The following is a 24,971-nucleotide window of genomic DNA, read 5'->3' as shown; positions in this document are numbered from 1 at the left end:
CGGGGAAGCTGTGTTTACACACAGCTCTCCCCGTTCTTCAGCTCCGGGGACCGATCGCGGGACTCCAGCGGCGATCGGGTCCCACGGTCACGGAGCTTCGCAATGGGTCGGCGCGCGCCCGCGACCCACGGCTGGGCACTTAAAGAGGACCTACCTGTACGTTGCTTGTGCCCAGCCGTGCCATTCTGCCGACGTATATGTGCAGGAGGCGGTCCTTAAGCGGTTAAGTGTAAATTTTAGGCCTCATGCACGCTGGACATTTTTGGACATTTTTACAGCGGCTGTTTTTGGCAGTAGACTTTTTTTCTACAGTCATTAATCTCTCCATCATGTTATCCTGTGTCCATCAGTGGCGGTGCGTCCATAGAGGGCGCAGGAGCGCCGCCCCCTCTCGCTCCTGCACTGCCACTGAAAACAATACATAGATTACATGAATTCATGTATTGTCGCTGTTTTCGCTCACTATTCAGACGGCCGGCCCCCTGGTGAGCGCCGGCCACCTGAATAACGGCAGCTGGTTGGCTGTGGAAGTGTCTATCACAGCCAGCGGCTCTGATAGGCTTTCCGATTTCAGCCTGTGGGCTGTAATCGGCTTTCAAATAGTCACCCACGGGGTGTGCATTCCTTGGTTAACACTGGCACGCATCTCAGCCAATCAGGTTCAATGGATCTGGTTACCGGTAACCTGATTGGTGACATCGAGGGCGGGACTACATCGAGGGATCGTGGAGGAGGATCCGAGGATGGCTGACCAAGAAAGGTAAGTGCCAGGCGGAGGGGGGCAATCTGGCGGCAATTGATGGCACAGTGGCTGTGTTTGGCATGGCACAGTGGCGACAATAGCATGGCACAGTGGCAACAATTAATGGCATGGCGCAGTGATGACAATTGATGGGCACAGTGATGACAATGGCATGGCACAGTGGCTGCGTTTTTTGCATGGGACATTGGTGACAATTGATGGGCACAGTGACGACAATGGCGTGGCAGAGTGGCTGCGTTTGGCATGGCACAGTGGCGACAATGGCATGGCACAGTGGTGACAATTGATGGGCACAGTGGCTGCGTTTGGTGGGCACAGGGAGGCTGCAATTGATGTTGTGTGTTTTTTTTGCCCCCCAAAAATTTTGAGCACCAGCCGCCACTGGTGTCCATGCACACATAGGGCCAGATTCTCAAAGAGTTACGCCGGCGTATCAGCAGATACGCCGACGTAACCCTGAATCTAAGGCCGTCGTATGTCTAAATGTATTCTCAAACTGAGATACACTTAAACATGCCTAAGATACGACAGCCTGCGCCGTCATATCTTAGGGTGCAATATTTACGCTGGCCGCTAGGTGGCGCTTCCATTGCGGTCGGCGTAGAATATGCAAATGACTCGTTACGCCGATTCACGAACGTACGCTTGCCCGTCGCAGTAAATTTACGCCGTTTCCGTAAGAGATACGCGGCGTAAAGATAAAGCTGCCCCCTAGGTGGCGTAGCCAATGTTAAGTATGGCCGTCGTTCCTGCGTCAAAATTTGAAAATTTAACGTTGTTTGCGTAAGTCGTCCGCGAATGGCGCTGGACGCCATTTACGTTAACGTCGAAACCAATGACGTCCTTGCGACGTTCATTTAGCGCAATGCACGTCTGGAAATTTTAGGGACGGCGCATGCGCAGTACGATCGGCGTGGGAACGCGCCTAATTTAAATGATCCACGCCCCCTACCCGGATCATTTGAATTAGGCGGGCTTGCGCCGGAGGGATTTACGCTACGCCGCCGCAACTTTTACAGGCAAGTGCTTTGTGAATTTACTAACGTAAATGAGATGCGTTACGCCGCCGCAAAGATGCGGCGATCTACGTGAATCTGGCCCTAACTTTTTTTGACATATTATAAGAATGTCTAATCTGTAATTTGATGCCTTTTGGAGATTTTTCCATCTTTCCCTGGCTTCGTTATGCACATTAATACAAATTTTTACCTGGGGTGCCCAAACTTTCGATCCCCACTGTATATCGCGGCTCACCCAGAGATCGGCTCACACTTAACGCAATTATCTCCGATTTTTCATGGAAACGTTTTTATCATTTTGTTTTCCTAGAATTCTATTTTTAGGTGACGGCTCTTTTGTGAGCGCGGTGAACAAAGAGGGAAATGGCGTTATTAATGCGAACAACTATTTACACAATCGGAGCCGTAGTTCCAAGGAATATAATTGGCGGTTTGTGTTTCGGCCGGGGGAGAGCGAGGATTCCCTTGGTAAAGGAAGAACATTGTATAGATTGTTCCTGCATGCTAACGTGATCTACAACCTACCGCGTCACGTGTGTGCCGAGACCCGACAACACGCCATGTTTGTTGGGATGAGAAAACAGTCTTAGAGGGGAAGAAGATCGAAAAGAAAGGCAGCCTTGTGTGGAAGAGATAATAATGGTCTATGTGTCAATTTCCATACATGGGCTGTGAAATCGAGTGTTGCAAATCACTCAAAGCTGAAATTTTGGGCCTAAAAACCTTCATTGAAATCTATTCCTCAATAGCTGCAAAGGATAGGGTTAGGGTTAGATATTACCTTGTAAAGTTAGCAGTGACATCACAGTGCTGTACATATCTTATGCAGAGAGCAGAACTGTGGGAGGGGCCCAGTAGGCTCCACCCACTACAGAAACCTACAGAGGGGGCAGAGACCAGACTAGTCACCCTGCACAAGGAGAGAGAGCAGAGCTGTGGGAGGGGTCCAACAGTCCCCACCAACTACAGAAAACTATAGGAGGGGGCGGAGACAAGACCAGTCCCCCTGCACAAAGAGAGAGCAGAGGTTTGGGAGGAGCCCTCAGGCTCCACCCACTGCAGAAAACTACAGAAGGGGGTGGAGACGAGACCAGTCCCCCTGCACAAAGAGAGAGCAGAGGTTTGGGAATAGCCCTCAGGCTCCACCCACTGCAGAAACCTACAGAAGGGGGTGGAGACGAGACCAGTCCCCCTGCACAAAGAGAGCAGAGGTTTGGGAATAGCCCTCAGGCTCCAACCACTGCAGAAAACTACTGTTTGAGTGGACCTTGCCTTAGCGGGTCCCCTGAAGAATAGGGTGCTTGTTTTTTGTCCAGGTGGACCATGAGCACCCCGTCACTGTCAGGAGTCTTGCACCCCGGGGGATCAAGTCTAGGGTCCTTTCTGTTCAGAGGAGGCCCATGTGTTCATGTTCTTTACCTTTGGGGAGCCCTACCTAGTACTTGAGCAGGCCCAGCCTCGGTGGGTCCCCTGAAGAATAGGGTCTGCCTGGTTTTGGCTGGGGGGAACCATGAGTACCCCAGTTCCCATTAGTATTCTTGCACCCTGGTGGGGAACCATGAGTACCCCAGTCACTGCCAGGAGTCTTGCACCCCAGGGATCAAGGCTAGGGTCCTTTCTGTTCAGAGGAGGACCATGTGTTCAGGTTCTCTCTTTTTGGGGAGCCCCACCTGATGCTTGAGTGGACCTTTCCTTGGCAGGTCCCCTGAAGAATGGGATGTGCTTGGTTTCGGCTAGGTTGACCATGAGTACCTCAGTCACTGTCGGGTGTCTTGCACCTCAGGGGGGTCAGGTCTAGGGTCATTTCCCTTTCTGGAGGAGGACCATTTGTTCAGGTTCTTTCCCTTTTTGGGGAGCCCCACCTAGAACTTGAGCAGGCCCAGCCTCGGTGGGTCCCCTGAAGAATAGGGTTTGCCTGGTTTTGGCTGGGGGGAACCATGAGTACCCCAGTTCCCATTAGGACTCTTGCACCCTGGGGGGGGGGAACCATGAGTACCCCAGTCACTGTCAGGAGTCTTGCACCCCGGGGGATCAAGGCTGGGATCCATTCTGTTCAGAGGAGGACCATGTGTTCAGGTTCTCTCCATTTGGGGAGCCCCACCTGATGCTTGAGTGGGCCTTGCCTTGGCAGGTCCCCTGAAGAGTGGGGGGTGCTTGGTTTTGGCTAGGTGGACCATGAGTACCTCAGTCACTGTCAGGTGTCTTGCACCCTAGGGGGGTCAGGTCTAGGGTCCTTTCCCTTTCTGCAGGAGGACCATTTGTTCATTTTCTTTCCCTTTTGGGGGAGCCCCACCTAGAACTTGAGCAGGCTCAGCCTCGGTGGGTCCCCTGAAGAATGGGATGTGCTTGGTTTTGGCTAGGTGGACCATGAGTACCTCAGTCACTGTCAGGTGTCTTGCACCCCAGGGGGGTCAGGTCTAGGGTCCTTTCCCTTTTTGGAGGAGGACCATTTGTTCAGGTTCTTTCCCTTTTTGGGGAGCCCCACCTAGAACTTGAGCAGGCCCAGCCTCGGTGGGTCCCCTGAAGAATAGGGTTTGCATGGTTTTGGCTGGGGGGAACCATGAGTACCCCAGTTCCCATTAGGACTCTTGCACCCTGGGGGGGGGAACCATGAGTACCCCAGTCACTGTCAGGAGTCTTGCACCCCGGGGGATCAAGGCTGGGATCCATTCTGTTCAGAGGAGGACCATGTGTTCAGGTTCTCTCCATTTGGGGAGCCCCACCTGATGCTTGAGTGGGCCTTGCCATGGCAGGTCCCCTGAAGAATGGGATGTGCTTGGTTTCGGCTAGGTGGACCATGAGTACCTCAGTCACTGTCAGGTGTCTTGCACCCCAGGGGGGACAGGTCTAGGGTCCTTTCCCTTTTGGAGGAGGACCATTTGTTCAGGTTCTTTCCCTTTTTAGGGAGCCCCACCTAGAACTTGAGCAGGCCCAGCCTCAGTGTGTCCCCTGAAGAATGGGATGTGCTTGGTTTTAGCTGGGTGGACCTTGAGTACCTCAGTCACTGTTGGGTGTCTTGCACCCCAGGGGGGTCAGGTCTAGGGTCCTTTCCCTTTCTGGAGGAGGACCATTTGTTCATTTTCTTACCCTTTTTGGGGAGCCCCACCGAGAACTTGAGCAGGCCCAGCCTCGGTGGGTCCCCTGAAGAATAGGGTTTGCCTGGTTTTGGCTGGGGGGAACCATGAGTACCCCAGTTCCCATTAGGACTCTAGCACCCTGGGGGGGGGGGGCCATGAGTACCTCAGTCACTGTCAGGAGTCTTGCACCCTGGGGGATCAAGGCTAGGGTCCTTTCTGTTCAGAGGAGGACCATGTGTTCAGGTTTTCTCCCTTTTTGGGGAGCTCCACCTAGAACTTGAGCAGGCCCAGTCTCGGTGGGTCTCCTGAAGAATAGGGTTTGCCTGGTTTTGGCTGGGGGGAACCATGAGTACCCCAGTTCCCATTAGGAATTTTGCACCCTGGGGGGGGGGACCACGAGTACCCCAGTCACTGTCAGGAGTCTTGCACCCTGGGGTATCAAGGCCAGGGTCCTTTCTCTTCAGGAGGAGGACCATATGTATAACCTGTGAAGTTTTGGTGGGTTTACATTTTTGCATGCTCACTTTTTTTATTGCACCTGGTGTTTAGTTTGGAGTGTTCCCGTTGCACCAAAGAGCTTTAAAAGAAAAAAATTGTTTGTTATGCAATCTATACGTGTATGATAGAGCCGCTTTGGCGAACCGTCCCTCCACCCTGCCTGAGATCCACAAACAAAGCCCTGCTTCTTGTCACATGACACATTTCATTAATCGGATATTTGCATTTCTGTTTAACTATTTGTCCTGCAGACTTTTCCTGGCTGTGCACCTCCCGGTATGAAGCCTGCAGACTCTCCCTAAGGCGGTAGACTTGGACCTTGTCTTATTTGTCTGCCAGCATTCTAGATTGTCAATTTTTTCAAAATTAGCACCATCTGTAGATATCTCTGGTAGCTTCTATCTTATTATTTTTTCTATGCAGCCAGGTGATTCACTTGCTGGTTTTTGCATACAGAGGTGAAGTCCCTCGCCCTGCGATTGGCCAGGGAGCTGCCAGTGATGTCATGTCAGTGCGATCTGATAGGGCGAGGTCTGTGTAATTCATGACAGAGGTAAGGTAATTCGAGAGGTTGGATTGTGTGTCACAGGTGTTCTGGACAGAGGTGTCATGTAACCCTTGTCACAGACCAGAGGCTTTTTTTTTCGTGACTGCAAGCCAAGGACGACACAAAGGTAAGATTTCTTTAATTTCCAATTTTTCTTTCTTGGATCAAAAATGTGCAACTATAAAAAAAAAAACAAGGTCGCTCCTCAATGTAGATAAGAACATAGAAATAATTGTATTTATCAGCATCTCTGGTCAAGAGGCGTTCTCAGCCTGCTATTCCTTTAGTGGCGTATTGACAGTTACTGTCCACAACATTGTACCTCTATTATATTTTTATAAGTTACTTTTGTTTTATTCATAGCACATCATTTTTATTTATAAATATATTTTGTTTCTTTCCTTTCTTTTTTATTTTATTTTTTTCTAATTTTTGCACATTCTTTAGTTTGTTGCTGATATAGTTTTATTAGTTACTTTGTTACTTATGTTTTATCAAAAAGGGCATCATTTTTATTTACAAATATATTATTTGGTTTATCTTCCTTTTTTCTTTTTTACTTTGACGTGTTCTTCAGTTTATTACTGAGACACAGTTATTGATTCCCCTGATTGTTGTCCCTGGAAGTTATAGCCCTCCAGCTGCACATTAAATCTTCCTTTTTATATTCATTTATTAACACCGATATTTTATTGTACACTCTTTTTATTAGTTATTTTTGTTACTTTTATTTTATAGGACATTATTTTTTATTTATAAATGTATATTATTTTGTTTTGTTTTCTTTTTTACTTTGACACATTTTTTATTTTGTTACTGATATCGTTTTATGAGTTACTTTGGTACTTTTGTTTTATTTATAGGACATCATTTTTTATTTATAAAATATAAAACAAAAGTAACAAAATCAACTAATAAAATTATATCAGTGACAAATGAAAAAATGTGTCAAAGTAAGAAAAAGAAACAAAATAATATTATTTATAAAATATATATTATTTTCTTTCTTTTTCTTTGACACATTTTTTCGTTTTGTCACTGATATAATTTTATTAGTTGATTTTGTTACTTTTGTTTTATTTATAGGCCATCATTTTTTATTTATAAATATTATTTTGTTTTTTGTTTTGTTTTTTCTTTTTTACGTTGACACAATCTTTAGTTTGTTACTGATATAGTTTTATGTTACTTTTGTTTTATTTATAGGACATAATTTATTTATAAATATATATTATTTTGTTTCTTTTCTTTTTTTCCTTTTTACTTTGACGCAATCGTTAGTTTGTTACTGATATAGTTTTATGAGTTACTTTGTTACTTATGTTTTATTTATAGGACATCATTTTAATTTATAAACATATTATTTTATTTCCTTTCCTTTCTTTTTTACTTTGACGTGTTTTTGAGACAGTTCTTGATTCCTCCGAGGCTGGGTTCTCATCATTGGGAATTGGATGGAGCCGGTTCACATATCTCCGCAGCAGGTCCGGTGCGTTTTGCGTCTTTTGGTCCGTGTTGGGTTCAAATTCAGCCCAAAATTCAGGCTGAAATCGGACCTGAAACAGTGAACCGGGACCCCCGCTGTGTGACGGATGCAGGGATGGTGTGAACTCAGCCTGATTGTTGTCACTTAAAGTAAAAAACCCACCAGCTGCTCATTTATTCTTCCTTTTATATTAATTTATAAACACCAATATTTTATTGTAAACTCTTATTAACGTTTATTAAACAGCCAATTTCAGATTTATTGAGGAGTTTATATGGCAGTATGACATAACTGGTGATGCCGGATACTGATGAGCTGACTGATGTGACTGTACAATATATGTAAAGTGCGGCGTAAATTGTCGGCGCTAGACAAATACCTGAAATAAAATAATCGCGTCTTTATTTATTACAAGCATTTAGAAATGCCAATAATGTATGCAGAACTTTATCAACATGCAGCATTTTTTTCCAAGACAACGGGCAGCAGTATGCATCATACATTGTGGTGCACTACATGTGCATCTGAGCTGCGTTCCCTTAGTGCAGTGGTCTCCAAACTGCGGCCCCGGGGTCCGAATGTGGCCCTTTGCTTGCATTTATATGGCCCTTGGGGCACTATGCCACCAACTGACACCAGTGATGGGGCACCAATCCCCCTACTGACGCCATCAATGGGACACTCTTCTTCTCATTAATATCAACAATGGGGCATTATTCCTCTCTTAAAGTGTTTGTAAACCCATTACAACCACTTAAGCCCCCGGACCATTATGCAGGTAAAGGACCGGGCCCCTTTTTGCGATTCGGCACTGCATCTCTTTAACTGACAATTGCACCCAGGAGGACCGGAGCGATGGCGCAGTGTGTCACTTCCGGTTCCGGACACATGTAAACATGGACAATTTTTCATTTTTAAAGCAAAGGATCCCAAAACGTATTTTTTTTATTTTTATCTTTTGCTTTTAAGGGTAGAGGAGAGATTTGGGGTCTTTTCGACCCCAGATCTCTCCATATAGAGGACCCGTCATGCTGTATTGTTATTGCAAAGGATGTTTACATGGATTCGCCCCCTTCCTGACCAGGCCATTTTTGCGTCGCTTTAACTGACAATTGCGCGGTCGTGCGACGTGGCTCCCAAACAAAATTGGCGTCCTTTTTTTCCCCCACAAATAGTTTTTTTTTTTTTTGGTGGTATTTGATCACCTCTGCGGTTATAATTTTTTGCGCTATAAACAAAAATAGAGCAACAATTTTGAAAAAAAATGCAATATTTTTTTTACTTTTTGCTATAATAAATATCCCCCAAAAAATATATAAAAAAAAATGTTTCCCTCAGTTTAGGCCGATACGTATTCTTCTACATATAATTGGTAAAAAAAATCGCAATAAGCGTTTATCGATTGGTTTGCGAAACATTTATAACGTTTACAAAATAGGGGATAGTTTTATGGCATTTTTAGTAATAATTTTTATTTTTTACTAATTATGGCGATCAGCGATTTTTTTCGTGACTGCGACATTATGGCGGACACTTCAGACACTTTTGACACATTTTTGGGACCATTGTCATTTTCACAGCGAAAAGTGCTATAAAAATGCACTGATTACTGTGGAAAATGACAGTGAATGGGTTAACCACTAGGGGGCGCTAAAGGGTTAAGTGTGCCTTAAGGGAGTGATTCTTACTGTAGGGGGGCGTGGTGTCACTAATTATCGTTCCCTATATCAGGGAACAGATGATCGGTGTCACTGCCACAGAGAAGAACACTCACTCACCTGTCCCCGTTCTTCAGCTCCTGTGACCGATCGTGGGACACCGTCTGCGAACGGGGCCTCGCGTCCCGTAGGCACAGAGCTTCCGACCGGGTCGCGAGTGCCCGCCGGCGGTGCACTCGCGACCCCGCATCTGGGCTCTTGAAGGCAATGTACAGGTACGTGTCTGTGCCCAGCCGTGCCTTTCTGCTGACATATATCGGCGTGAAGGGGTCCTTAAGTGGTTAACCTACAGGTATGCCTAGATTAAGACTTACCTGTAGGTGCAACAAATATCTCCCAAACCTAAAAGGTTTAGGAGATATCTGCAGAAAATAACGGGAACCGATGTCTACGACGCATGCGCCGTAGACATCGGGCGCAGGCGCACTGAGCATGCCGCTTCTAACGGCGATCGTGCATTTACGCGGGAGTGACGTCATCGCTGCTCCGACCAGCAAAGTGCCGGAGCAGCGATACCCGGAAGTCACTCCGGGTATCATGGCGGCGACGGAGGAGGTCACCCAGGACCGCTGCGGGGGTTCGATTTCAGGTAAGTTATTCATAATGAGCTAGTATGCTATGCATACTAGCCCCATAATCTCCTATTGCCCGAGGGCCCCATGAGTTGTCAGTCCGCCCCGTTATTTCAAGGGTTCCTCTGTGTTGGAAGGATTGAGAAAGAATAACGTAGATGCTTCTCTCTTGGTTTGAGTGCTTTTTAACACTACGTTGTAGAGATGGTAGACCTACTGTGTGTGTATATATAGCTAAGACTGGAAAGGACACCTCTGTAAGCAAATACATTGATTCAAAGTGTGACTCAATGCAAATCATCACAATGTAGTTGTGCCACAATCTGTTTTTGTGTGGATTGAAGGGATTGAAGTCCATCTATGCTGATCACCATAGGTGTGCGCTGCCTATTGCATTAGGGTGTGCACCCCAAAACTCAAACACACATGCGGGTATGAGTGTGTGTGTGTGTGTATATGTATGTGTGTGTGTGTGTGTGTGTGTGTGTATATATATACACACAATCGCACAATCTTTTAAATAATTGTAAACATTTTGAAATGTATTAAAACATTTTACATCTTATGGCAAAGCCGGTCAGAGGGAGAAAGTGGGGGGTAAGAGAGAAAGAGAGACGGGTAAACGGGAGAAAGTGGGGGTGAGAGAGAGAGAGGAAAGAGGGGTGAGAGAGAAAGTGAGTTGAGAGAGAGGGGTAGGGGGGGGGGGGGAGAGAGAGAGAGACGGGTAAGAGGGAGAAAGTGGGGGGTGAGCTAGAGAGAGAGAGGAAAGGGGGTTGAGAGAAAGAGAGGGGTAGGGGGGTGAGAGAGAAAGTGGGTTGAGAGAGGGTGGCTAGAGAGAGGGGGGTAATACAGAGGGGGTGAGTGGGAGGGGGTGAGAGAAAGAGGGGGGAGAGAGAGGGGGTGAGAGGGAGGGAGGATGTAGTGCGTGACCAGGCACAGTGGTCCCCTTGCCTCATGGCTTATGTGTCCCCCTACACTTCTGAACACTGAATGGTACTGGTGCCTGGGATGATTAGGGTGTGCCCAGGCACACTCGGTGGCACAAACCCACCCACGAAAGCCTATGCTGATCACCCTGGAACTTTTTTTTATTATTGGAAATTTTCAGGCAGTGTGTAGCTGTTCTTTGTTGTGGGGTCAGAAATAGTGACACTTCAGGCAGAGAGTTATGGGTGTGCATGTTGGACCAAAAATATTGAGTACCGTATAACCCGAGATTTTCAGCCCCCGAGATTTTTTTTTTGGGCTGAAAATGCCCCCCTCGGCTTATACTCGAGTCAGTGGACCTGGAAATATTAAGAGGATGCGGGCGTCCATCGTTTAAAACTCGCGGTCTCCTCCTTGACCCTCCCGTGATCGGCGGAACTGTGTCTGCTGAGAAACGCCCATCCCGAACATTCTCTCACCCTCGCCCATCCCTGCAGACACTGTGTTCAGTGTTCCGCCAATCACGGACGCCTTTTCATCCTCCGACAAGAAGACGTCCGTGATTGGCGGAACACTGAACACAGTGTCTGCTGGGAAACTGAGTCTGAGGATGAGAGAACGTCCGTGATAGGCGGAACTGTGTCTGCTGAGAAACCTATCACGGAAGGGACCAGGAGAAGACCGCGAGCTTTAAACAATGATTGGACGCCCGCAGCCTGTCAATTTTAGGTACAGTGAGGATGGGCACACTGAGGTTGTAATGGGCACAGTGAGGCTGCAAATGGGCATTGTTGACCCTCTTTTCCGCTTACAGTAGCTGCTGCATTCTCATCCTAAGCTTATACTCGAGTCAATACATTTTTGTGGTAAAATTAGGTGCCTCGGCTTATACTCGGGCTGGCTTATACCCGGGCTGGCTTATACTCTGGCCGGCTTACACCCGGGCCGGCTTATACTCGAGTATATACGGTTTTAATGGGGTACGTGGCTTATAATTCTCATATGCTGATCATGTATGATTTTTTTTTGTTGGATGTTTTTGTGAGTTGCAGTTGCTGTGCAGTAAAGTTCTCATAATTCAGAACTAATTGTTTTGCCAGCATTGTTGGCAGCATCCAACTATACACTATGGGCCAGATTCACAAATGAGATACGACGGCGTTTCTCCTGATACTCCGTCGTATCTCTGTTTCTATCTATGCGACTGATTCATAGAATCAGGTTACGCATAGATATCCATAAGATCCGACAGGTGTAATTGTTTTACACTGTCGGATCTTAGGATGCAGTACCGCGGCCACCGCTGGGGGGAGTTCGCGTCGTAAACCAGCGTCGGGTATGCAAATTAGGAGTTACAGCGTTTTTTCGCGTTCGCTACGTCGCCGCTAGTCTAGTTTCCCGTCGCAAAGTTAGTCGTTTTTTTTGTTGCCCTAACTTTAGTCAGCAAGTGTATTGTTGTCTAAAGTATGGCCGTCGTTCCCGCGTCGAAATTCAAAATTTAACGTCGTTTGCGTAAGCCGTCCGGGAATACGGAAGTACGCTACGCGCGTCGCCGTTCAAAAAAATGGCGTCACGGCGCGCAAAGCACGACGGGAGTTAAGAAACGGAGCATGTGCAGTAGGTCCGGCACGGAAGCGTGCCTAATTTAAATGGCACACGCCCATTTGAATTGGCCCGGCGTAGTTTTCATCGCAAGTGCTTGGTGAATCAGGCACTTGCGATGAAAAATTGCGGCGGTGTAACATATCTAGGATACGTTACGCCGCCACGATTCTACGTGAATCTGGCCCAAAATGGCCAGACATTTGTGGACACCTGACCTATCTTACCGACATGAGCCTGTTAGACGTCCTGTTCCAAACCATGGGCATCCCCATAGGACTTTCCTGGGGAGTCTTTCCACAAGATTTTGGAAATTGTCCCCATTTGTGAGGTTGGGTACTGATGTTGGATGGGAAGACCTGGCTCATAATCCGCATTCCTATTCATCCCAAAGGTGTTCAGTAGGGTTGAGGTCAGGGCTTCATGTAGGACACTTGAGTTCCTTCACACCAAGCTGGTCAAACGATGTCTGTATGGTGCCGGCTTTGTAAACGGGGGGCACGGGCATTCTGGAACAGAAAATGGTCTTCACCACAAGGTTGGAAGAGCCCAGTTCTCTACAATGTCTATGTGTACTGTAGTATTAATGATCTATCATTGCAATTTTTATTTTATAGTTCTGTCCTCCATGGGACAAAGTACATGTAGTAAGTTGGCCTATGCCTCCAAGTGCTTTCCGACCCAATCATAAGGTTCAACCTGCTCCCCTCCCCTTCTACTACGGCTGATCTAACAACAGCTATGAAGGAGACGGTTGATTCAAAGCTGCAGCTTGTCTTGGCTGTGAGCGCTTTTTCGAGACAAGCAATGGTAAGAGTAATGCAGAGCCTGACAGGTCCTCCTTCCCTCTGCATTCCTCTTGCTAATTTAAATGAGGATGAGGGGGGCGTGTTTTATGTAAATGGGTGGTGACCCAACGTGATTGACGTTTTTTACGAACGGCACATACGCCGTCCGTGTACATATCCCAGTGTGCATTGCTCCAAAGTACGCCGCAAGGACGTATTGGTTTCGACGTGAACGTAAATTACGTCCAGCCCCATTCACGGACGACTTATGCAAACGACGTAAAATTTCAAATTTCGATGCAGGAACGGCGGCCATACTTAAAATTGACTAGGCCAGCTATTTGTTGGAATTACTTTACGCCGGAAAACGCGTAAACGGCGTATCTTTACTGCGACGGGCGCACGTACGTTCGTGAATCGGCGTATGTAGTCATTTGCATATTCTACGCCGAACTCAACGGAAGCGCCCCTAGCGGCCAGCGTAAATATGCACCCTAAGATACGACGGCGTAGGAGACTTACGCCGCTCGTATCTTAGCCTAATTTAAGCGTATCTGGTTTCCAGAATACGCTTAAATTTACGACGGCGTAGATTCAGAGTTACGCCGGCGTAACTGTTTCTGAATCTGGCCATACGTGTCTTAACACCACAACTTGCGTCGTGGTTCCAGGACTGACCGCGCTCTTCCAGACTTTAGTTACACCGTCTGTTTGGTTCTAGGAGGACCTCCTCCGGTGACACATTAGCCTTGAAGAAAAAGCTGAGACCTGAATGGGCGTTTAAATGGGGATTACTTCATCAATAGAGAAAACCTTCTAAAGCCACATAATTTGTAGAGAGCTTCAGGCCCTGAGCTGGAAATAATGAGGAGTTATTTAGGTGTGACCGTATTTGTTTCACACTGATCTACCAATATATATATATTTTATTATTATTATTTTATACTTTCTGTATATAAATGTCATTTCATCAAAAGTTCACAAATGTAAAGCCTATTTTCAGACAAAACGAGGCCTACCCCCCCCTCCAATCGCTCCTAGTGGTGTCCCCTGAGGCTGCCAACACATGTCCATCACTAGTGCCTCTTCTGGTAGTACAGACCAGCCATCCAGCGATGCAGTCCAGGCCAGCCCCCGAGCAGTCAGGTTGTCATGACCTAATCGCGCCGCTTCAGTCTTCTGAAGGACCCACTGCTGGACCGCCGATGTGACACGTCCACAAACCAGGTGTCAACCTGGACATTCGAAGAAGGACCGGAAGATAGAGTCTAAATATCATGTGACCAATGGACAATTTCTCATTGGCTTTCCAGTGGCTGAACAGCCAATGGAAAATATCCACACCTACGCGCTTGATGAAGTACCACACTGCACCACGTGACCAATGGGCAATTCCCATTGGCTGTCCAGGGGCTGAAAAGCCAGTCGGCAATGTGCCAACCCAGGCATTGACCTGTCAATCTTTTGCTTTAAAAATAAAAATGAAAAATTGTCCATGTTTACATGTGTCCGGAACCGGAAGTGACACGCTCCGGTCCTCCTGGGGCATAGAGATAAGCGGAGGTCCTCCTGGGACACAGAGATGATTAGCGGTCCTTCTGGGGCACAGAGATGAGTGGAGATCCTCCTGGGGCATAGAGATGAGTGGAGGTCCTCCTGGGGCATAGAGATGAGTGGCGGTCCTCCTGGGGCACAGAGATGATTAGCGGTCCTCCTGGGGCATAGAGATGAGTGGAGGTCCTCCTGGGGCATAGAGATGAGTGGAGGTCCTCCTGGGGCATAGAGATGAGTGGCGGTCCTCCTGGGGCACAGAGATGATTAGCGGTCCTCCTGGGGCACAGAGATGAGCGGAGGTCCTTCTGGGGCACAGAGATGAGCGGAGGTCCTCCTGGGGCATAGAGATGAGCGGAGGTCCTCCTGGGGCATAGAGATGAGCGGAGGTCCTCCTGGGGCATAGAGATGAGCGGAGGTCCTCCTGGGGCATAGAGATGAGCGGAGGTCCTCCTGGGGCATAGAGATGAGCGGAGGTCCTCCTGGGGCATAGAGATGAGCGGAGGTCCTCCTGGGGCATAGAGATGAGCGGAGGTCCTCCTGGGGCATAGAGATGAGCGGAGGTCCTCCTGGGGCATAGAGATGAGCGGAGGTCCTCCTGGGGCATAGAGATGAGCGGAGGTCCTTCTGGGGCATAGAGATGAGTGGAGGTCCTTCTGGGGCATAGAGATGAGTGGAGGTCCTCCTGGGGCATAGAGATGAGCTGAATCGCAAAAGGGGCCAGGTCCTTTACCTGCATAATGGTCCTTAAAGGAAGTCTCACACTGGATTTCTGCAAAGATCTGGAAGAAATACACAAAGATCACGGAAATTCTAGAATTTGTGTGACTCTTTTATTGGACAATATTTTCTTACCCCGGAGTTCTGATTTAAGTCTTCAGCAGACCAGGACACTTTATGTTGCACCATTAAGAGCAATTACAAAAAAAATGTATAAAACAAGGACCGGCTTAGCTCACCAGATCCCATCTACTGCATACAGAAAGTATCATTTTTGGGTGGACTGACCCTTTAGAAAAAAAAAATTGTGGGCGTTGCACTTTGAACAACACCATCGCTGTACCGTCAGGTTTTTTCAGCCGCTCCGTCAGCACACATATAACTTTTAAGCTAGAAAATCCCATTAGGAATAAACCCGTATTAAGTTATTACTGCCTAATTATTTTTTACAGAATGTTTTGCGCTAAAGCTGACGCGTTGATGATGAACGAAGTGATAAAGCCCCTTGTCTCGGAATTGGCCAGAAACGAACTCTAGCTCTCGATAATTTTTTTTAGCTGAGCTGTTAAGCCTGAGAAATATGCAAAAAGTAGATTTTACATGCCTGCCAGAAAGTGTCTCATTTACTTAATTCAACAAACGCCTTGAATGGGCTATTTACCTAGAAGACTCGAATTATTGTGTGCTTCACACGGCTGTCCAAGCTTGTTAACTGCACCCGTGCTGGGCGGAATGGCACCGCAGGTGTGGTGTGACCCTGTGGAGGTTCTCGGGTGTCCAGGTCATGGTGGAGCTTGTAGTAGTTGCTCATGTTCAACTGGACTTGTTCTGTAACCTTTAACACGTTTCGCTACTTGAGTAGCTTCCTCAGTAGTTTGGTCCAAACACTGGCTATTTTAGATGTTTCTCTAAATGCTAAACGAAACTTTCAGAGTTTGAAGAAACATCTAAATAGCCAGTGTTTGGTCCGAACTAACTACAGAGGAAGCTACTTAACCCCTTCCATACCGGACGTTTTCACCCCCTTCCTGCCCAGACCAATTTTTAGTTTTTAGCGCTGTCACACTTTGAATGACAATTGTGCGGTCATGCAACACTGTACCCAAATGAGATCTTTGTTTTTCCCCCCCCACAAATAGAGCTTTAGTTTGGTGGTATTTGATCACCTCTGCGGTTTTTTTTTCTGCGCTATAAATAAAAGAAGAGCGACAATTTTGAAAAAAACACAATGGCCCGGATTCACATACATCGGCGCATATTTATGCCGCCATAGCGTATCTCTTTTACACTACGCCGGCCCAGCGCACAGAGGCAAGCACTGGATTCACAAAGCGGACGCTCCCACTCGCTCTTAAAGATATGCTGGGTTTCCTCGGCGTAAGCCAGCGTAGGTGGAAGTGGGCGTGAGCCATGCTAATGAGGTGTGACCCCATGTAAATGATGGATTGAGCGTCATAAAGATACAAATAACGTACGGCGCATGCGCCGTCCTGTGGACGCATCCCAGTGTAAATGCGCAGAATCACGTCGGAACTACTCCCTAAGATACGACGGATCACTGCCTACGACGTGAACGTAACCTACTCCTAGCCCTATTCACGTCCTACGTAAACAACGTAAAATACGACGGCTCTGTTCCCTGGTCCATACCTTTTTGCATGAGTTGCGCCTCATATATGGGGAATTACTTTACGCTGGACGTACACCTTACGCAAACCGCGTATATTATGCGCCGGGCGCAACTACGTTCGTTAATCGCGTATCTCCCTCATTTGCATATGTGCATAGATAATCAATGGGAGCGGAAAATGCGCCCAGCGTAAATATGTGCCCATGATACAACGGCGTAGGCAAGTTGCGTCGGTCGTAGGAAGCCTATTTTTAGGCGTATCTCAGATTGTGGGCACGGCGCACAGATACGACGGCACATAGATACACTTACGCGGCGTATCTCGAGATACGTCGGCGTAAGTGCTTTGTGAATCCGGGCCAATATTTTTTACTTTTTAAATTTAATAAATATCACAATTTAAAAAAAAAAAACATTTTAGACTGATACGTACTCTTCTACATACTTTTGGTAATAAAAATCGAAATAAGCGTTTGATTGGTTTGCGCAAAAGTTATAGCATCTACAAAATAGGGGATAGAATTATAGCATTTTTTTTTTTATTATTATTATTATTATTATTTTACTAGTAATAGCGGCGATCTGCGATTTTTATTGTGACCGTGACATTGCGATGGACACTTTTGACACATTTTTGGGACCATTCACATTTATACAGCGATTAGTGCTATAAAACTGCACTGATTACTGTGTAAATGTGACCGCAGGGCCGATCCTAGGCAGGGTGCACAGGGTGCATTGCACCCAGGCGCCTGCAGAGGTGGGGGCGCCGAACATCTAACAGACTCTTTAACAGAAGCCCTCTCTGTGTCCATCACAGTACTCTGCTTCTCTTCCTGTATTTTGTTTGTTAAGAGATCATGTAAGGATCCCAGGTTAATGAAGACTATGTGGGGGGAGCATCTCTGTGGTTGAGTCATTGCCATATAAACATTTGTAAAGGGGAGGAGTTAGTAAAATGACGACGCCCATGTGGGGGAGCCAGAAATATTTCTGCACCCAGGCGCCTGTGACCCTAGGATCGGCCCTGTGTGACTGCCAGGGAAGGGGTTAACACTAGGGGGCGCTGAAGGGGGTTAATATGTTCCCTATTGAGTGATTCTAACTGTAGGGGGCGGGGACTCAGAAGGGGAGGAGACCGATCTGTGTTCCTCTGTACTGGGAACACACATCGGTCTCCTCTCCTCTGACAGGACATGGATCTGTGTGTTTACACACCCATTGCGGGCAATGGTTTCAGAACGCGGTGACGTAAAACACGACGACGTTCTGAGAAAAATGAAGTTCAATGCTTCCGAGCATGCGTCGACTTGATTCTGAGGATGCGTGGATTTTTAACTGATGGACGTACCCACAGACGATCGTTTTTTTTCCTATCGTTTTTTTTCCTATCGTTTTTTTCCCTATCGTTTTTTTAACCATCAGATCATTTTAAAACAAGTTCCTATTTTTTTCACCGATGGATAAAAAAACGATGGGGCCCACACACGATCGGTTCGTCTGATGAAAACGGTCCATCATACCGTTTTCATCAGACGAACTGATCGTGTGTATGCGGCACTAGTGGTGCTCTCCACAAATCTGCCCTTTATGGAAGAGTGACGAGAAGAAAGACATTGGAGAAAGAGAGACATAAGAAGTCCTGTTTGCAGTTTGTGAGAAGCCATGTGGGGGAGGGGACACAGCAAACATGTGGGGGAGGGGACACAGCAAACATGTGGAAGAAGGTGCTCTGGTTACATGACACCAAAATTCAACTTTTTAGCCCAAAAGCAAAACGCTATGTGTGGGGGGAAACCAACACTGCACATCACCCTGAACACACCATCCTCACCGTGAAACATGGCGGTGGCAGCATCATGTGGTGGGGATGCTTTTCTTCAGCAGGGACAGGGAAGCTGGTCAGGGTTGATGGGAAGATGGATGGAGACAAATACAGGACAATCTTAGAAGAAAACCTGTTAGGCCGGGTACTCACGAACATGTACGGTGAAACCGGTCCGTCGGACCGTTTTCACCGTACATGCCTGCCAGAGGGCTTCTGTACGATGGTTGTACTAACCATCGTACAGAAGTCCGCGCGTAAACAATACGCGGGGCGTGTCCGCGTCATCGCCGCGACGATGACGCGGCGATGACGCGGAGACGTGGGCGGGCCTGCCATTTAAAGGCTTCCACGCATGCATCAGTCATTCGACGCATGTGAGGGACGGCGGGCGCCTGGACATGTACGGTAGGTCTGTACTGACGACCGTACATGTCCGAGTGGGCAGGATTCCAGCGGACGGTTTTAAAACACGTCCACGAATATTTGCCCGCTGGGAAAAGGCCCGGCGGGCAAATGTTTGCTGGAATTCGGCCCGCTCGCGCCTACACATGACCGAACATGTATGCTGAAACTGGCCCGCGGACCAGTTTCAGCATACATGTTTGGTCGTGTGTACGGGGCCTTAGAGTCTGCAAAAAACTTGAGACCGGGGGGGGGGGGGGGAGGGGAGGTTCACCTTCCAGCAGGACAGCGACCCTAAAGTACCGCCAGAGCTACAATGGAATGGTTTAGATCAAAGCCTATTCATGTGTTAGAATGGCCCAGTCACAGTCCAGACCTAAATCCCATTGAGAATCTGTGGCAAGACATGAAAATTGCTGATCAGACGATATGTATGGATTTATTTTTAGAGTAAGGATATGTTTTGGTGTCGCTTTTAATTATGAAAACTATTTTCAGCTGCTTCCTTTTTATTTATTATATGTCTTTATATGATCCGCAGTCTCACGCTGTGTCTTGTTTGTGTGTTTTTGTAGTTGACATCGCGAGAAAGCAGTCCCGAGGGCCTACGAAGGGCCGACTCCTGCCGAAAGTCGAGGAACTTCAATAAGCAGCCCAGCACTGGGGATTACTACAAATACCTGGGACAGAACTCCGCAGAGTCTCCGGAGGGCAGAAAGATGGCACACAGCGAGGAGGTAGGCTGGTCACTGAATAAGAGTCCATCTCAACCAGTATCATCACCCAATCATTTCTTATATTATTTGAAAGCCAATTATTTGGCCGGCCTGGCTTGGAACTTAGCCAGGAATGCCTATAAGGATACTGTAATGGTATGGCCCTGTGGGACCCAGAGGCTCTTGAAGGGTGTGGGGTACTCCTGTTTCAGCTTCACCAATGACTCTTGGGTCTAGGGCAGTGTTTCCCAACTCCAGTCCTTAAGGCACACCAACAGGTCATGTTTTCAGGCTTTCCATTATTTTGCACTGGTGATTTGATCAGTTTCACTGCCTTAGTAATTACCACAGCCGTTTCATCTGAGGGAAATCCTGAAAACATGACCTGTTGGGGTGCCCTAAGGACTGGAGTTGAAAAACACTGGTCTAGGGTCATCCTATGTCCACTAGGGGCATAGGATGACTGAGAAATGATATCTTGAATTACATGAGATGGGACAGTAAGGATAATTCACAATGTATTGCAGGATATCTTGGAATATTACAGGTGGTTAATTCTGAACCCAACAGGTCAATAATAGTGTGATTCATTCAATGTGGGGACACATTCTGTTAAGATGTTAATTTATGTTAATCACCTCCAGCTACCTGGTAGGTAGGGCGGCGCATTGTTAAGCGGCGTATCGTATTTACTCTATGCCGCCGTAAATCCGAGAGGCAAGTGCTGTATTCACAAAGCACTTGTCTCCTAAGTTACGGCGGCGTAGCGTAAATGGGGCCGGCGTAAGCCCGCCTAATTCAAATGAGTATGAGGGGGCGTGTTTTATGTAAATGGGTGGTGACCCGACGTGATTGACGTTTTTTACAAACGGCGCATGCGCCATCCGTGTACATATCCCAGTGTGCATTGCTCCAAAGTACGCCGCAAGGACGTATTGGTTTCGACGTGAACGTAAATTACGTCCAGCCCTATTCGCGAACGACTTACGCAAACGATGTAAAAAATTCAAAATTCGACGCGGGAACGACGTCCATACTTAACATTGCGTGCGTCTCATAGAAGCAGGAGCAACGTTACGCCGGGAAAGCCTTACGCAAACGACGTAAAAAAAAATCGCCAGGCGCACGTACGTTTGTGAATCGGCGTATCTAGGTCATTTGCATATTCTACGCCGAAAACGACAGAAGCGCCACCTAGCGGCCATCGTAAGTATGCACCCTAAGATACGACGGTGTAAGAGACTTACGCCAGTCGGATCTTAGCCTAATTCCGGCGTATCTTGCTTTCTGAATACAGAAAGAAGATACGCTGGCGCATCTTTGAATTTACACTGCATATCCATAGATACGCCGGTGTAATTCAATGCTGAATCTAGCCCACAGTCTATTGTGTTAATTAAGTCTGGCTCCTAAGATATTTCATGGTGCTATGCTAATTGACACTGTATTGTGTGGAAGTTCTATTGATGATAATATGTGATGTGAATGAGCACCCTCTAAAGGTCAGACGTCTGACTTGTGTTTACTAAAGGAATGTGTATTGGAGACTCGTTAGCACCCATTGTGTGATGTTGTGGGTGGAGTGTGTCATTGTCCCTTTGATTACTGCAGCATGCTTTTTGGTTGCTGACTGTATAAAAAAGAGCCTAAATTTGTCATTAAAATCTATCCGTTTGGAACCAGAGAACAGAGCTGTGTGTCTCATTTGTCTGGGGAATTCTTATGGTTCGTGTCTGCTGGATTGTGGAGTGTTGGAAGCGGTCTTGGGTTGGTGGAATGAAATATCGTAATGGCGTTAACCCCTGACCGTTACAGATATCATTTAGCACTTTCCTCGACTTGTTCATTCCCTGACTTAGTTGGGGTAGGCTGTACATTTTGGTGCAGGGGGTCAGCTACAAGGGGGCGCTGAAGGGGTTAAGTGTGACCTCATTTGTGTTTCTAACTGTAGGGGGTTGTGGCTGTAGGTGTGACATCATGGATTGCGTTTCCCTATAAAAGGGGACACACGATCAATGACGGCGCCACAGTGAAGAACGGAGAAGCTGTGTTTACACACAGCTCTCCCCGTTCTTCAGCTCCGGGGACCGATCGCGGGACTCCAGCAGCGATCAGGTCCCGCGGTCACGGAGCTTCGGACCAGGCACCCACGGCTGCGCACTTAAAGAGGACGTACCTGTACGTTCTTGTGCCCAGCCGTGCCATTCTGCCGACGTATATGTGCAGGATGCGGTCCTTAAGTGGTTAAAGCATAAGTACAGCCGAAGCTTGTTTGACTGTACTTCTCCTATGGGTCACAGGACTTCTCCTGTGGGTCCGTTTTGCACTGAGGCTGCCCCAGACCATCACTCTACCACCACCATGTGTGACTGTTGGGATGATGTTCTTGTTATGAAATGCTGCGTTAGTTTTACTCGAGATGTAACGGGACGCACACCTTCCAAAAAGTTCAACTTTTGTCTCATCAGTCCACAGAATATTTCCCCAAAAGTCTTGGGGATAATCAAGATATTTTTTGGCAAATGTGAGGCGAGCCTTTGTGTTCTGTTGGTCAGCAGTGGCTTTGGCCTTGGAACTCTCCCATGGGATGCCATGTTTGCCCCGTCTCTTTCTTATTGTTGAATCAGGAACACCGATCTTACCTGAAGCAAGTAAGGCCTGCAGTTCTTTAGATGTTGTTCTGGCTTCTTTTATGACCTCCTGGATGAGTCGTCGTTGTGCTCCAGGAGTCTTTTTGGTCGGCCGGCAACTCCTGGGAAGGTTCCCCACTGTTTCAAGTTTTCTGCATTCGTGGGTAATGGCTCTCATCTTGGTTTGCGGGAGTCCCAAAGCTTTCGAAATGGCCTCCTTGTAACCTTTTCTAGACTGACACACGTAAATTACTTTTTCTCTTTTGTCCTTCAATTTCTTTAGATCGCAGCATGATGTGTTGCTTTTTGAGATCTTTTAGCGTGCTTCACTTTGTCAGAAAGCTTCTATTTAAGTGATTTCTTGATTCAACAGGTCTGGCAGTAATCAGGCCTGGGTGTGGCAAGTGAAATTTAACTCATCTTTCCAATAAATGTGGTTAATCACAGTTCATTTATGATTTAAAAGCGTGGGGGGGGGGGGGGGGGGGTTTGGCTATTACATTTTCAGGCCGGGGTGGACAGCTTTTGTATATTCCATACCTGTGGGATCCCTTTAGAAGCTGGAAATCACTGTAGGATACACCACATCTACCCTGCTACTACGGCGATCTCCATTCGATTTTTGGGTTCTGTGCTGAGTGGCTGCCCTGCTACATTGTAAGTGCCACACCCCATTGTGAAAGCACTCAGGCTTTCACACTGGGGTGGCATGGAAGGCGGTTTTCAGGCACTTTACAGGCATTTTTTAACATTAAAACACCTGAAAAAGGCCTTCAGTGTGAAAGTAGCCTATGTGTCAACTATCCTGGGTACATCTGTATTTCTGAATGACAAGGTTTCACAATCCAGCAACCATCATAATATTTACCAGAATGAAATTACAATTTGTTAGATACCAAATATGATATAGATTTGATGTTTTGTTCTTTTCTTTCTTTTTCTTCTGGACCATGTAAATTAGGTGTGTTTGGTGTCTTACTAATTGGTATTTTCTTATACATTGGTGTAGACACTTTTTAAAGGTAACTTCATTACTGTAGGAGTTATGGAATGTGAGTTAGGATTAAAGATTTGAGATCTATGAAAGTTTAGAACTAGGTCAACATACCAGACTCATAAATTTCAGACTGTTTATAACTCAACCACTTATGACAGGGCCTTATCAGAAGTCTTTTGAAGACTTCAGTGGCAGTGCCAGCTTTGGAGCCCAGATACTGTTCTGTTACTTTATTTCTGAATGACAAGGTTTCACAATCCAGCAACCATCATAATAATTACCAGAATGCAATTACAATTTGTTAGATACCAAATATGATATGGATTTGATGTATCGTTGTTTTCAGAGGACTCATTTGTCTTATTGGCCTTCTGGACCGTGTAAATTAGGTGTGTTTGGCATTTTATCACTCTCTAATTAGTTTAGTATATTTTATTTTATTTATTGCGCTCATCACTTCCCTATATTTATTTCTTACACAGTGAGTTGTCTCCACTTTAGATTGAGCAGCATTTACTTGTTCACACTTATTAGTTTATTCATCTAATTTACTTTGACCAGCGCATAAAGACCACTATCCATTCAACAATTCTATTAGGTGTGTTTGGTGTTCTCATTGGTATCTTCTTAAACATTGGTGTTTTTTTCATTACTGTAGGAGTTATGGAATGTGAGTTAGGATTGAAGATTTGAGATGTATGAGGCCGCGTACACACGGTCGGTCCAAACCGATGAAAACGGACTGAGGTTCAGTTTTATTGGTCCAAACCGACGGTGTGTACGGCCCATCGGACTTTTGTTCTTCAGACCAAAGTTTTAGAACTTGTTTTAAAATCGGACTGATGGACGCCTGACCGTCGATCAAAACCGATGGTTAGTACACAAAAGCATCGGTTCAAAACCCGCGCATGCTCAGAATCAAGTCGATGCATGCTTGGAATCGTTGAACTTCGTTTTTTTCAGCACGTCTTGTGTTTTACGTCACCGCGTTCTGACCCGATCGGTTTTTGAACTGATGGTGTGTACGCACATCAGACCATCAGTCTGCTTCAGCGGTGAACCAATGAAAACGGTCCGTCGGACCATTCTCATCGGATGGATCGACCGTGTGTATGCGGCCGCGGCCTAAAAGTTTCAGATCTACTGCAGGTCAACATACCAGACTCATAAACTCACCCACTTGTGACAGGGCCTCATCAGAAGTCTCTTGAAGACTTTAGTGGCAGCGCTCTTCCAGTATGTTAGAGAATATGTGGGAAAACATGTCTTTATTGGTTTGTTGTGGTGTGAAGATTTAAATTCCTTTATTTGAATGCAGGGCAGCTACAACCTGCTAAAGCACATCTAATCCAGAGTTTTCGTGTGGGTTAGCTGAGCTTCCCATTAAACTTCTATGATGTCCTACAATTTTGGTACCGTTTCAGAAACGGCACCCAAAACTCCTGCATACTGCATCTTTGGCGTGCTTTCTGAAACCGCACCAAAACTGCGACACATCAT

At 46.7% G+C, this 24,971-nt stretch overlaps 1 protein-coding gene across 3 annotated transcripts in view; it reads left to right on the top strand.

Annotated features, from left to right (window-relative positions):
- Positions 1-24,971, top strand: part of ESPN (espin) — a 113,384-nt gene that overhangs the window by 42,824 nt on the left and 45,589 nt on the right. For all 3 annotated transcript variants that reach the window (XM_040326515.1, XM_040326513.1, XM_040326516.1), the window contains exon 4: positions 19,704-19,865. In XM_040326515.1, coding sequence (XP_040182449.1) covers positions 19,704-19,865 — 162 coding nt within the window. The remainder of the gene's footprint in view (positions 1-19,703; positions 19,866-24,971) is intronic.

Source organism: Rana temporaria, chromosome 10 (assembly GCF_905171775.1).
Source record: "Rana temporaria chromosome 10, aRanTem1.1, whole genome shotgun sequence".
Taxonomy (NCBI): domain Eukaryota; kingdom Metazoa; phylum Chordata; class Amphibia; order Anura; family Ranidae; genus Rana; species Rana temporaria.
Note: the sequence above shows the minus strand (reverse complement) of the source record. Positions and strands in the feature narration are given on the sequence as shown.